We start from the raw sequence: 15,591 nt of genomic DNA on the forward strand, positions 1-15,591 counted from the left end.
TACCAGTCTTTCCTTTTTATGTTCAGTGCTTCCTTCATGAGCTCTTGTAAGGCAGGCCCGGTGGTGACAAAATCTCTCAACATTTGCTTGTCTGTAAAGGATTTTCTCCTTTACTTATGAAGCTTAGTTTGGCTGGATATGAAATTCTGGGTTGAAAATTCCTTCCTTTAAGAATGTTGAGTATTGGCCCCACTCTGTTCTGGCTTGTAGGGTTTCTGTAGAGAGATCCATTGTTAGTCTGATGGGCTTACTTTGATGGGTAACCCAGACTTTCTTTCAGGCTGCCCTCTACCGTTTTCTTTTCACTTCAACCTTGGTGTATCTGACGATTCTGTGTCTTGGGGTTGCTCTTCTTGAGGAGTATCTTTGTGGTGGTCTCTGTATTTTCTGAATTTGAATGTTGGCCTGTCTCGCTAGGTTGGGGATATTCTCCTAGATGATATCCTAAAGAGTGTTTTCCAACTTGGTTCCATTCTCCCTGTCACTTTCAGGTACTCCAATCAAACATAGATTTGGTCTTTTTTTACATAGTCCCATATTTCTTGGAGGCTTTGTTTATTTCTTTTTATTCTTTTTTTTCTCTAATCTTGTCTTCTTGCTTTATTTCATTAAATTGATCTTCAATCTGTGATATCCTTTCTTCCACTTTATCAATTCAGCTGTTGATATTTGCGCATGCTTCATGAAGTTCTCATGCTATGTTTTTCATCTCCATCAGGCATTTATGTTCTTCTCTGAAGTGGTTATTCTCATTAGCAATCGATCTAACCTTTTTTTCAAGGTTCTTGGCTTCCTGGCATTGGGTTAGAACATGCTCCTTTAGCTTGGAGAAGTTTGTTATTACCCACCTCTGAAATTTGTCAAATTTGAGTTTGTCAATTCATCAGACTTATTTTCCATTCAGTTTTGTTTTTTTACTGGTGATGAGTTGTGATCCTTTGGAGGAGAACAGGCATTCTGGTTTTTGGAATTTTCAGCCTTTTTGCGCTGACTTCTCCCCATCTTTATGGATTTATCTACCTTTGGTCTTTGATGTTGATGACGTTCGGATGGGGTCTCTGAGTAAACATCCTTTTTGTACATGTTGCTTCTATTCCTTTCTGTTTGTTTGTTTTCCTTTTAACAGTCAGGACCCTCTGCTGCAGATCTGCTGGAGCTTGCTGGAGGCCCACTCCAGACCCTGGTTGCCTGGGTATCACCAGTGGAGGCTGCAGAACAGCAAAGATTGCTGCCTGTTCCTTCCTCTGGAAGCTTTGTCCCAGAAGCCACCCGCCAAAGGCCAGCTAGAGCTCTCCTGTACGAGGTGTCTATCAGCTTCTACTGGGAGGTGTCTCTCAATCAGGAGACACGGGTGGCAATCAGGAGTCTCAATCAGGAGACTTGAGGTGGCAGTCTGACCCTTAGCAGAGCATCAGGAGACTTGAGGTGGCAGTCTGACCCTTAGCAGAGCTCGAATGCTGTGCTGATAGATCCACTTCTCTCTTCAGAGTTGTCCAGCAGGGATGTTTAAGTCTGCTAAAGCTGCACTCACAGCTGTCCCTTACCCCAGGTGCTCTGTCCCAGGGAGAGGGGTGTTTTATCTATATTCCCCTGACTGTGGCTGCTGCCTCTTTTTTCAGAGATGCCCTGCCCAAAGAGGAGGAATCTTGAGATACAGTCTGATCTTGCTGAACTGCGGTAGGCTCCACCCAGTTCAGTCTTTGTGCTTTCAAGTTTTGTGCTCGAAACCCAGGGACCTGGTGTCATAGGCACCGGAGGGAATCTCCTGGTCTGCAGCTTATGAAGACCACAGGAAAAGCACAGTATCTGTGCTGGAGAGCACTGTGCTTCATGGTGCAGTCCCTAAACCCTTCCCTTGGCTAGGAGAGGGAGTTCCCCAACCCCTTGCACTTCCCGGTGAGGCAATGTCCCACGCTGCTTTGGCTCCTACTCAGTGAGCTGCACCCACTGTTCAACCAGTCCTACTGGGATGAACCGGCTACCTCAGTTGGAAATGCAGAAATCACCCACCTTCTGTGTCGATCACCCTGGGAGCTGCAGACCAGAGCTGTTCCTATTCGGCCATCTTGCCAGCCTCCTCTATTTTGATTTTTATTACAGAAAGTGTGGTATAATAATATCCTACTATAATTATATTGCTCTCCTTGTGTTTCTTCTATTCTGTCAGTATTTGATTTATATATTTGTAATCCTGTGTGACGCACACACACACACACACACACACACGTATTCAAAGTTTTCACAGGTTCCCACTTAATCTATTATTTTTAATATCTTTCTTTGTCTCTTTGGAGTTTCACTGTCAAGTGCATTTTATAAAATATGAGTCCTTGACTAAAAATTTAGCTTGTGTAATATTATTTTGACTTATTCTACTCTCATTTGATTAATATTTGCATGAAATGTCTACTTCCATCTTGCTACTTTGAGCCTTTTTAATATTAGATTTCAACTGATCCTTGTAGAAAGGCAAGTTGGTTCTTGATATTTAAAATATTTAATAGGCCATGCACAGTGACTCATGCCTGTAATCCTAGCACTTCAGGAGGCCAAGGTGGGTGGATCACCTGAGGTCAGGGGTTCCAGACCACCCTGGCCAACATTGTGAAACCCCATCTCTACTAAAAATACAAAAATTAGCTGGGCGTGTTGGTGGACTTTGGTAATCCCAGCTACTTGGGAATCTGAGACAGGAGAATTTCTTGAACCTGAAAGGCAGAGGTTACAGTGAGCTGAGATAGTCTCATTGCACTCCAGCCCGGGCGACAAGAGTAAAACTTTGTCTCAAAAGAAAAAATGTTAATAAATCTATAAAAAATCTGTTGATTTGAAAGTTAATTTTCCATATATTTAAATACATTTTGGAAAGTGAAGGCGTTACTTTTATTTTATTACCTATTCTATTTGATTCTTGCATGTTGTCCCTCATTTTCTCTCTCTGTCTTCCTTTGTTTCTTTCTGATTTTTGTATTGATATGCTTTCACTTTCTTATTTTTCTTTTGTATATGTATATAGTTTTTATGTGTGTGGTATCTTGGGGATTACATAAAACCTCTAAAAATACAACAACATATTTTAATCAGGTGAAAAATTAACTTTGGTTGCATAAAAAATTCTTCCTGATTATGTCTGCCCTTAAATTTGTCACTGATGTTGCTAAGTTTATCTATTTATGTTGTATATTCATTAACAGATGTTTATAATAATTCCTATGCTTTTATCTCTCAAATATTAGAGAATAATTAAAAATGTTTTCTGCACCATTAGAATAATGCTAGAAATTCAATTTTTTGTATGTGCATATCTTTTCTAGAAAATAATGTATTTTTATATGATTAGATGTTGTTTTCTTGCATTATGTTATTTTCAGTGGTAAGAACTGCTTTCGGCATGTTTCCTATGGAAGACATATGCAGTCCCAATATACTTCTTAAGAATTTAGTTATTATGAAAGTTTCTTTCTTTTGTTTGTTTTTTCCTATTAGACAGGACAGATTTGCTGATGGTATTATTCTCACTTGTTTGCTATTTTTTTTTCTTTTTTTTTTTTTTTTTTAGGACTTTGACTATATCATGCAGTTCTCTTCTGGCCTGCAAATCTTTTATTGACAATTCACTGGTTATTTTTGTTCTTATCCTCATTTTCTGATTTTCTATACTCTTTTGTTTTCCTATTTCACTCACCAAATGTTATTCAGTTTTTAAAATTAGTGTATACATTTTAATGGTTTCTTTATGAAAATTTTATAATATTTTTGATGAGATTATATTGCCCTATTTTGTATAGATTGTAATCTTTGAGATTTGGACATTTAAAAAGGCTACCTGTCACAAAGTTTATAATGTAGCTTTGTCCTGAGTCAGAAAATAATGATCTTGGCTAGAGATTATGTGGGTCTCTCAAACGTCTTCAGATTTGTCTTGTCTGAAATTTTGTGTTTAGTTTTAGTTAAGAGAGATTATTTATGTTTCTTCTGAAAAGTAATCACTTGGTACACCTGTTCTCTCTCTGCAGCACTGCAGTGCTCTGCTGCAGTGCATTTACCTTTGGTCTCAGCAGACTCAAAAGTGTCATTTCAAAGTATATCACCATATCTGTCAGCACTTTTTGTCGTGGGAGACAGAAACCAGTGTGTGGTAAGGACCGTGGAAGACAGAAATTAAATCGTATATGCCAATATTTTACTTTCCTTAAACAAACAAACAAACAAACAAGTTGACAATTTACTTCTGAAGGGACTAGGTAATATTGAGGAGCAGAAAGAGTTGTATTGGGTAAATTTAACAAACTTTTCTTTTTTCTATGTGGCTCTTTGCATTGGGCTTAATTCAGGCACTGCACACACTTAACTCATGTATAAATTATCCTCATACGTATTTTGGTCTGTATGTTTTCATTACATTTATATGTCTGTGAAGAATTAGGGCCTGTGTCATTTGCAATGTCATCTTGCTTATGTAGTTTGAATAATTTATAGGTTAGATTTGGAAACTATATTTATCTGAGTCTAATAAGTGGACTAATTTGTTGTTTTTATTTCTTTTCAGTTATATGTTCTCATTTTGCTCAAGACCTTTGTCCAGAGCAGGGCATAGAAGATTCTCTCCAAAAAGTGATATTGAGAAAATATGAAAAATGTGGACGTGAGAATTTACAGTTAAAAATTGATTGTACCAATGTGGATGAGTGTAAGGTGCACAAAAAAGGTTATAATCGGCTTAACCAGAGTTTGACAACTACACAGAGCAAAGTATTTCAATGTGGCAAATATGCAAACGTCTTTAATAAACGTTCAAATTCAAACAGACATAAGACAAGACATACTGGAAAGAAACTTTTGAAATGTAAAGAATATGTCAGATCATTTTGCATGCTTTCACACCTATCTCACCATAAAAGAATTTGTACTAGAGAGAATTCCTACAAATGTGAAGAAGATGGCAAAGCCTTTAACTGGTCCTCAACACTTACTTATTATAAGAGAATTCATACTGGAAAGAAATCCTACAAATGTAAAGAATGTGGCAAAGCCTTTAGTAAGTTCTCAGTCCTTAGTAAACACAAGGTAATTCATACCAGAGAGAAACTCTACAAATATAAAGAACATGGCAAAGTCTTCAGCTGGTCCTCAAACCTTTCTAAGCACAAGAGAATTCATGCTGGAGAGAAACCCTACAAATGTGAAAAATGTGGCAAAACCTTTAAGTGTCGCTCAACCCTTAGTTATCATAAGAAAATTCATACTGGAGAGAAACCCTACAAATGTGAAGAATGTGGCAAAAGCTTTAGTGTGTTCTCAAGCCTTACTAAACATAAGGTACTTCATACTGGAGAGAAACCTTACAAATGTGAAGAATGTGGCAAAGCCTTCAGCTGGTCCTCAAACCTTACTAAACACAAGAGAATTCATGATGGAGAGAAACCCTATAAATGTGAAGAATGTGGCGAAGCCTTTAAGTGGTTCTCAACCCTTTGTTGTCACAAGAAAATTCATACTGGAGAGAAACCCTACAAATGTGAAGAATGTGGCAAAGGCTTTAGTATGTTCTCAATCCTTACTACACATAGGGTAATTCATACTGGAGAGAAACTCTACAAATGTGAAGTATGTGGGAAAGCCTATAAGTGGCGCTCAACCCTTAGTTATCATAAGAAAATTCATACTGGAGAGAAGCCCTATAAATGTGAAGAATGTGGCAAAGCCTATAAGTGGCCCTCAACCCTTAGTTATCATAAGAAAATTCATACTGGAGAGAAACCTTACAAATGTGAAGAATGTGGCAAAGCCTGTAAGTGGTCCTCAACCCTTAGTTTTCATAAGAAAATTCACTCTGCAGAGAAATCTTACAAATGTGAAGAATGTGGTAAAGCCTTCGGCTGTTTCTCAGTCTTTAGTAACCATAAGGTAATTCATACTGGAGAGAAACCCTATAAATGTGAAGAATGTGGCAAAGACTTTAATACGTTCTCAATCTTTACTAAACATAAGAAAATTCATACTGGAGAGAAACCCTACAAATGTGAAGAATGTGGTAAAGTCTTCAGCTCTTTCTCAGTCTTTGGTAACCATAAGGTAATTCATACTGGAGAGAAACTCTACAAATGTGAAGAATGTGGCAAAGTCTATAAGTGGCCCTCAACCCTTAGTTATCATAAGAAAATTCATACTGGAGAGAAACTCTACAAATGCGAAGAATGTGGCAAAGCCTATAACTGGCCCTCAACCCTTAGTTATCATAAGAAAATTCATACTGGAGAGAAACCCTATAAATGTGAAGAATGTGGCAAAGGCTTTAGTATGTTCTCAATCCTTACTAAACATAAGGTAATTCATACTGGAGAGAAACCCTACAAATGTGAAGAATGTGGCAAAGGCTTTAGTACGTTCTCAATCTTTACTAAACATAAGAAAATTCATACTGGAGAGAAACCCTACAAATGTGAAGAATGTGGCAAAGCCTTCAGCTGGCCCTCAAGCCTTAGTAAACACAAGAGAATTCATGCTTGAGAGAAACCCTACAATTGTGAAGAATGTGGCAAAGCCTTTAACTGGTTCTCAACCCTTAGTTATCATAAGAAAATTCATACTGGAGAGAAACCCTACAAATGTGAAGAATGTGGCAAAGGCTTTAGTATGTTCTCAATCCTTACTAAACATAAGGTAATTCATACTGGAGAGAAACACTACAAATGTGAAGAATGTGGCAAAGGCTTTAGTATGTTCTTAATCCTTACTAAACATAAGGTAGTTCATAATGGAGAGAAACTCTACAAATGTGAAGAATGTGGCAAAACCTATAAGTGGCCCTCAAACCTTAGTTATCACAAGAAAATTTATACTGGAGAGAAACTCTACAAATTTGAAGAATGTGGCAAAGGGTTTAGTATGTTCTCAATCCTTACTAAACATAAGGTAATTCATACTGGAGAGAAACCCTACAAATGTGAAGAATGTGGCAAAGCCTTTAGTAAGTTCTCAGTCCTTACTAAACACAAGGTAATTCATACTAGAAACCCTACGAATGTGAAGAATGTGGCAAAGCCTTCCACTGATCCTCAAGCCTTACTAAACACAGGAGAATTCATACTGGAGAGAAACCTTACAAATGTGAAAAACGTGGCTAGCCTTTTCACTGTTCCTCAATCCTTACTAAACATTCATGTAATTCATACTGGAGGGAATTCCTACAATTGTGTGGAATGTGGCAAAGCCTTTAACCAGTCCTTAAGGCTTACTACATATAAGACAACTTACACTCTAGAGAAACCATACACGTGTGAAGAATGTGGGAAAGCCTCTAATAGATCCTCAATTCTTAACAGACTCTACAAACCAGACTCTACAACCTGAAAGATGTGACAATGCTTTTGGCAACACCTCAAGACTTTTCTGAATATAAAAGAATATAAAAGAAATCATACTGATGAGAAATCCTAGGAATGTGAAGAATGTGATAAAGCCTTTAAATGGCTGTCACACTTGATTGTAGGTAAAATAACTCATACTGAAGAAAACTGCTATAATAAACAGTGTGGCAAAACATTTAACCAATGCTCATGCCTTATTGCAAAGGAAAGCATTTATACTAGCCTGGGCAACTCTGGAAAAAAAAAATTTTGAATGCCACTAATATCTTCTCACATCTTATTAAACATCAGAGAGTTCATACTAAATAAAAGCATTAAGGGTGCAATTACTGTCAATAGATCTTTCAGAAAATAAAAATCAGTAATTCTAATTTTTGCCCTTTGCCTTGTGATCTTTGCTTTTGTCCTTGCCCTGTTTCATCAGAAGCATATGATCTTTGTTTTGCAGCTCAGGTGGGCATCACGGTCCTATCAATATGTGACATCACCCCTGGAGGCCCAGCTGCAAAATTCCTCTCTTTGTACTCTTTGTAATTCTTTGTACTCTTTTTATTTCTCAGACTGCCCGACACTTAGGGAAAACAGAAGCTACATTGAAATATTGGGGGTGGGATCCCAATAACGCTTGACTTCTGGTACACAATTCAGAACATCTACAAAAGGAGTGGTGAACAGATTTCAACTGTGATGCAAAATCTTATTCATTGGCATTGGTGGCTGAGTGCTGTCTTAAGAATTCTCGAATCACTATTAACTGGAAGTAGATCATCATAAAGGTATTCATTCATCTTCACACCAGGTTGGGTTGCTTTCTTTTCCACAACTGTGTTTAAAACTGTAATGAGGCTTTTGGGTGTGCATCTTTTTCTAGTTTCACACAGCTGCAGAGGCTTCAAGAAACTTACAATCATGGTGCAAGGCAAAGGGAAAGCAAAGACTTTCTGGTTATGGCTGGAGAAAGAGCTACAATATACTTACTGGTCTGTCTCCAGATGTTCTTAACATTCAGACATGGTGACCCAGCAATCAAATTGACACTATCCATTTCAGTGATACTCAAACTTCAGCATGCACCAGAGTCCCTGCAAGGCTTACTAAGATACAGACTGCTGAGCCCACCTCTAAGACTTCTTTCATTTTAAGGAATAAAGAGCATTCCATTGTGTAAATATACCACTTTTTAAAGTTCATTCAACTGTTGATGGACACTTAGGTTAATTTCATACCTTAGCTATTGTAAGTAATCTACTTTTTTTCCTTTTCTTATTTATACATCTCTTTTTTTCTTTGTATTTCTAGACACATTTTAATTTTATACTATAAATTCTGACTGTTAAATGCCTTTATTTCTATGCCTTCTTTTCGTTAATATTTTGGCTGATTGAAACAATAAATTTTTAAACAAATTTTTGGATCAAGGCCATTACTTTATTATTAACATGATCTGAGACATTATAGCAATAAAAATCAACATTGATTAGTGAAACAACAATTTTCTAGCCCCAGTAATCATTTTCTCTTCTGCCCAACATAAAAGTTGAATCTTTGTGTCATTTCTCACAGTTGTAAGAAAGAAGCTTCTGATTAAATTGGTCAGCATATAATTTTGTAAAATTTTACTTTTTTAATCTTTAAACTGCTCTATTAGCAGAAAAGGTATTTTAAATACATTATTTTACTCTATTATATTTAAATTGTTCAGAAAAACTAAGTTGACAAAGTATGCACTCACATTTTTTGGAAAATTAAAAATGCTTAAATATTTTTTACAGAATCTAAAACTAAAAATATTTTTAGTTTGTTAGAGAACATCTCTGAAATACTTCAAGTTACCTTCTTCTGACAGTAGGTATATATTTTTCTATATTGCTATAATACAGCTTTGGCTGTCTTTTGTGGTCAACTCCCTCATTTTTATTCTATTTTCTTCTGCAGTGTTTATGCTATGCATTTTATATTTTAAAAGTTGTAGACTGTGCAATGTAATCTTCAAACAATTGACAAATGTTTTTCAATGTATAACTCTACTCAATCCGCAGTCACTGTCACTCCTCGAAGGCATTTTTAATGCCTGTAAAGCAAAGGGATCGTTCAGGTGAGTGTGCTGAGCTGGTCTTCTCCAGTGTCAGTGTATTCACATTCACAAAAGTGTTCTGGTGAAAGAGGGTGCACTTCAACACAATTATAACAGCAATATGGAAACGACATAATAGAATAAAATGTGAATCATGGCCTTCTTAATTTTTCTCATTCTGTGTATGTGAGTATGAGGTAGTTGTAAGGTTGGGAATTGAGACTAAAGTGAGAGAGAAGAACACTTCACATGAGTAGCAGAAGAAGGTCCTGTGCAACCTTCTTGTTTGTCAAACATACCCGGAATGATTTTGTGAAGTATTATGTTGCTGTATTCATCACTTATTAGACTCCGATGGTCATTTTTTACTTTATGAATTTAAATATGCTCTTATCATCATCCAGGGTCCTGTCCTTGAGGCTTAAGTACTCAGACATAAAACTATTAAAATATTGATGAAAGATGAGGTTTTTGTGTGTGTGTGTTTGTTGAGACTGAGTCTCGTTCTGTCACCCAGGCTGGAGCACAATGGCGTGATCTCAATTCACTGCCACCTCCACCTCCAAGGTTCAAGCAATTCTCATACCTCAGCCTCCTGAGTCACTGGGATTTCAGGTGTGTGCCATTTTGCCTAGGTTGGTAGGTATGTGGTTATGAGGCACTGACTCATGGGTTGGGGGCTCTCTGAGGACCCTTCCCTCGCTGTCTACCTTAGGCTAGCTAGCTAATCCCTCTCAGTCACCTCTCAGGAGTGGAGACCCTAACTTCTGTTAGGGAGAATAGGCATTGATATTTTTGGCTATTCCTCGCTGGAGAGGGGTGCTGTGTAGAAAACAGCAGCTAGAATTTCTTCCAGGGCTGGTTTAAGTGTCTCAAAAGAAACGTGTTTATGCATCATTCCATTTGCATTACCACTTGGAGCTTGATAGTTTTTAGGGAAAAATAAACAATCTGGTTTAGTAGAGGACATGCAATGAAATGAAATAAGGAGGGTAGGAAAAGTCTAAAAATGTTGAGGCTGCTGACACACCCCGATAACTGGTAGCTATAGTTATGTTTGCTAAGATTTGGGGGCATGAGACTTGGCTTTGGTTAGCTCCCTTGATCTTACTTTCTGATAAAAGAAACCTGTGGGCCGGGCGCGGTGGCTCAAGCCTGTAATCCCAGCACTTTGGGAGGCCGAGACGGGCGGATCACGAGGTCAGGAGATCGAGACCATCCTGGCTAAAATGGTGAAACCCCGTCTCTACTAAAAAATACAAAAAAATAGCCGGGCGAGGTGGCAGGCGCCTATAGTCCCAGCTACTCGGGAGGCCGAGGCAGGAGAATGGCGTAAACCCGGGAGGTGGAGCTTGCAGTGAGCTGAGATTCGGCCACTGCACTCCAGCCTGGGCGACAGAGCGAGACTCCGTCTCAAAAAAAAAAAAAAAAAAAAAAACTTGTGAGTTATTGGCACCTTATTTATTACCATCACCCAGCCAGATTTACAGAATAATTGCTTAGAACTAGAGTATTGATTTAGATTTTTACATTACCCATCCCTTTCTTTTTTTTCTGAGCCACAGGCAGAGATTTCTGGTTGGCTTTCAGGAATAAGCAGGGTTAGTTTAAAATGTCATCAAAAACTTTAAAACAATGAATGAGACTAGAAGTTCACGAGAAATGTATGATAAGTTTTAAAGCATAATTTTTTTTTAAGATTTTGTTAAAAACAACTCACAAGAGTCTGAATTGTTTGCAAAATAGACTTTAGTATTATGCTCAGCCTATTTGGCCATAGTGCAGCAAGAATAACTATCTCTCCATAGGCCTTTTTGATAGGCTTTGATGGAACTCTGTTCCGAAAGAAATCTTAGATAGGACTTTTTAAAGCTGGGCCAAGCCATGGATTTGTACGCTTAAATACCTGTGAGTTGGTTAAACTCCTGTGTTTCTGAGGCTCCAAGAGCAGACTGTTTCTGATTCTGTTACAAAGTGACGTTTTTTTTACTCACCATAGGCCAGGAATTCTGTATGAGGACTGTGTAGACAAGGTATGAGACCAGCTTTCCCAAGAGGCTGTTACTGGCTTTGCAACTTAAACTTGATTTCTTAAAGGAAAACACATCCTTCCAGTTAAAGCTGTGGTAAAAGAACTAGCATTTTTCTATTGTGTTTCACTGCAGAAGAAAATGGATTTTTCAGTTGGGCACAGTGGCTCATACCTGTAATTGCAGCACTTTGGTATGCTGAGGTGGGCAGATCACAAGGTCAAGAGATCAAGATCATCCTAACCAACATGGTGAAACCCCATCTCTACTAAAAATATAAAAATTAGCTGCCCATGGTGGTGCATGCCTGTAGTCTCAGCTACTCAGGAAGTTGAGGCAGGAGAATCACTTGAATCTGAGAGACAGAGGTTGCAGTGAGCTGAGATTATGCCACTGCGTGCCAACCACAGACAGAGTGAGACTATGTCCCAGAAAAAAAAAAAAATAGAAAATGGATTTTTGTTTCACTGATGCAAACAACTATATTGTTGTAAGTTAAGAATACTTATAACTAGTTGATAAAGGTTCCAAGATGGCCAAGTAGGATCAACTCCAGTCTACAGTTCCCAGCATGAGTGACTCAGACAATGGGTGATTTCTGCATTCTTAACTGAGGTACTGGGTTCATCTCACTGGGGCTTGTCGGACACTGGGTGTAGCCTACAGAGCGTGAGCTGAAGCAGGGCAGGGCATCGCCTCACCCAGGAAGCTCAAGGCATTGGGGTAATACCTTTCCTAGCCAAGGGAAGCCCTGACAGACCGTACCTGGAAAATGGGGATACTCCCACCCTAATACTGTGCTTTTCCAATGGTCTTAGCAAATGGCACACCAGGAGATTATATCCCATGCCTGGCTCAGAGAGTCCCATGCCCGTGGAGCCTCACTCACTGCTGGCACAGCATTCTGACATCGAACTGCAAAGCAGCAGTGAGGCTGGCGGAGGGGCGTCTGCCATTGCTGAGGCTTGAGTAGGTAAACAAAGCCATTGGGAACCTCAAACTGGGTGGAGTTCACCGCAGCTCAAAGAGGCCTGCCTACTTCTTTAGACTCCACCTCTGGGGGCAGGGCATAGCTGAACAAAAGGCAGCTTCTGCAGACTTAATCTGCATAAACAGAACCAATGACAAAAACCACATCATTATCTCAATAGATGCAGAAAAGGCATACAACAAAACCCAACAGCCCTTGAAGCTAAAAACTCTCAGTCAACTAGGTATTAATGTGATGTATCTCAAAATAATAAGAGTTATTTATGACAAACCCACAGCCAATAACATACTGAATGGGCAAAAACTGGAAGCATTCCCTTTGAAAACTGGCACAAGACAGGGATGCCCTCTCTCACCACTCCTATTCAACATAGTGTTGGAAGTTCTGGCTAGGGCAATCAGGCAAGAGAAAGAAATAAAGGGTATTCAATTAGGAAAAGACAAAGTCAAATGGTCCCTGTCTGCAGATGACATGATTGTACATTTAGAAAACCCCATCGTTTCAACCCAAAATCTCCTTAAGCTGCTAAGCAACTTCAGCAAAGTCTCAGAATACAAAATTTTTCTTTTTTTTTTTTTTTTTTTTTTTTTTTTTGAGACAGAGTCTCGCTCTGCCGCCCAGGCTGGAGTGCAGTGGTGTGATCTTGGCTCACTGCAAGCTCCGCCTCCCGGGTTCACGCCATTCTCCTGCCTCAGCCTCCCGAGTAGCTGGGACTACAGGCGCCCGCCACCTCGCCTGGCTAGTTTTTTTTTTTTTTTTTTTTTTTTTTTTTTTTGAGACAGAGTCTCACTCTGTCGCCCAGGCTGGAGTGCAGTGGCCGAATCTCAGCTCACTGCAAGCTCCGCCTCCCGGGTTTATGCCATTCTCCTGCCTCAGCCTCCCGAGTAGCTGGGACTACAGGCGCCCGCCACCGCGCCCGGCTAAGTTTTTTTTGTATTTTTTAGTAGAGACGGGGTTTCACCGTGTCAGCCAGGATGGTCTCGATCTCCTGACCTTGTGATCCGCCCGTCTCGGCCTCCCAAAGTGCTGGGATTACAGGCTTGAGCCACCGCGCCCGGCCTGTTTTTTTGTATTTTTTAGTAGAGACGGGGTTTCACTGTGTCAGCCAGGAGGGTCTCGATCTCCTGACCTCGTGATCTGCCCGTCTCGGCCTCCCAAAGTGCTGGGATTACAGGCTTGAGCCACCGCACCCGGCCCAAAATTTTTCAATGTGCAAAAATCACAATCATTCCTATACACCAATAACAGACAAACAGAGAGCCAATCATGAGTGAACTCCCATTCACAATTGCTTCAAAGAGAATAAAATGCCTAGGAATCCAACTTACAAGAGATGTGAAGGACCTCTTCAAGCAGAGTTACTCAATGAAATAAAAGAGGACACCACAAATGGAAGTACATTTCATGCTCGTGGATGGGAAGACAATATCGTGAAAATGGCCATACTGCCCAAGGTAATTTATAGATTCAATGCCATCCCCATCAAGCTACCATTGACCTTCTTCACAGAATTGGAAAAAACTAAAGTTCATATGGAACCACAAAAGAGCCCTCATTGCCAAGACAATCCTAAGCAGAAAGAACAAAGCTGGAGACATCACATTACCTGACTTCAACCTATACTACAAGGCTACAGTAACGAAAACAGCATGGTACTGGTACCAAAACAGAGATATAGACCAATGGATCAGAACAGAGGCCTCAGAAATAACACCACACATCTACAATCATTGATCTTTGACAAACCTGACAAAAACAAGAAATGGGGAAAGAATTCCATATTTAATAAATGATGCTGGGAAAACTGGCTAGCCATATGTAGAAAGCTGAAACTGGATCCCTTCCTTACACCTTATACAAAAATTAATTCAAGATGGATTAAAGACTTAAATGTTAGACCTAAAACCAGAAAACCATAAAAACCCTAGAAGAAAATCCTAGAAGAAAACCTAGGCAATACCATTCAGGACATAGGAATGGGCAAGGACTTCCATGAGCATGGAAATTTCTTCCATTTGTTTGTGTCCTCTCTTATTTCATTAGCAGTGGTTTGTAGTTCTCCTTGAAGAGGTCCTTCACATCCCTTGTAAATTGTATTCCTAGGTATTTTATTTTCTTTGTAGTAATTGTAAATGGGAGTTCACTCATGATTTGGCTTTCTGTCTGTTATTGGTGTATAGGAATGATTGTGATTTTTACACATTGAAAACTTTCGTATTCTGAGAATTTGCTGAAGTTGCTTATCAGCTTAAGGAGACATGGGGTTGAGATGATGGGGTTTTCTAAATATATAATCAAGTCATCGGCAAACAAGGGCAATTTGACTTCATCTTTTCCTGACTGAATACCCTTTATTTCTTTCTCTTGCCTGATTGCCCTGGCCAGAACTTCCAGCACTATGTTGAATAGGAGTAGTGAGAGAGGGCATCCCTGTCTTGTGACAGTTTTCAAAGGAAATGCTTCCAGTTTTTGCCCATTCAGTATGATATTGGCTGTGGGTTTGTCATAAATAACTCTTATTATTTTGAGAAACATTCCATCAATATCTAGTTTATTGAGAGTTTTTAGCATGAAGGGCTGTTGAATTTTGTCAAAGGCCTTTTCTGCATCTATGGAGATAATCATGTGGTTTTTGTCGATGGTTCTGTTTATGTAATGGATTGCGTTTATTGATTTGGATTGATTTGCACATGTTGAACCAGTCTTCACCCAGGGGTGAAGCTGACTTGCTTGTGGTGGATAAGCTTTTTGATGTGGTGCTGGATTTGGGTTGCCAGTATTTTATTGAGAGTTTTTGCGTCAATGTTCATCAGGGATATTGGTGTAAAATTCTATTTTGTTGTTTCTCTGCCAAGCTTTTTTGTCAGGATGATGCTGGCCTCATAAATTGAGTTAGGGGGGATTCTGTCTTTTTCTATTGATTGGAATAGTTTCAGAAGGAATGGTACCATCTCCTTTTTGTACCTCTGGTAGAATTCTGCTGTGAATCCATCTGGTCCTGGTCCTTTTTTGTTGGTAGGCTATTCATTATTTCCTCAATTTCAGAACCTGTTATTGGTGTATTCACAGATTCAACTTCTTCATGGTTTAGTTTTGGGAAGGTGTATGTTTCCAGGAATTTATCCA

At 39.1% G+C, this 15,591-nt stretch overlaps 1 protein-coding gene across 1 annotated transcript in view; it reads left to right on the plus strand.

Annotated features, from left to right (window-relative positions):
* LOC126942187 (zinc finger protein 676-like) overlaps positions 1-8,539 on the plus strand; it is a 40,119-nt gene extending 31,580 nt beyond the window's left edge. Inside the window, 1 exon segment of the mRNA XM_050769484.1 lies at positions 4,550-8,539. Coding sequence (XP_050625441.1) covers positions 4,550-7,353 — 2,804 coding nt within the window. The 3' untranslated portion in view covers positions 7,354-8,539.
* The last annotated feature ends 7,052 nt before the right edge of the window (positions 8,540-15,591 follow it).

Source organism: Macaca thibetana, chromosome 19 (assembly GCF_024542745.1).
Source record: "Macaca thibetana thibetana isolate TM-01 chromosome 19, ASM2454274v1, whole genome shotgun sequence".
In the NCBI taxonomy this organism is placed as follows: Eukaryota; Metazoa; Chordata; class Mammalia; order Primates; family Cercopithecidae; genus Macaca; species Macaca thibetana.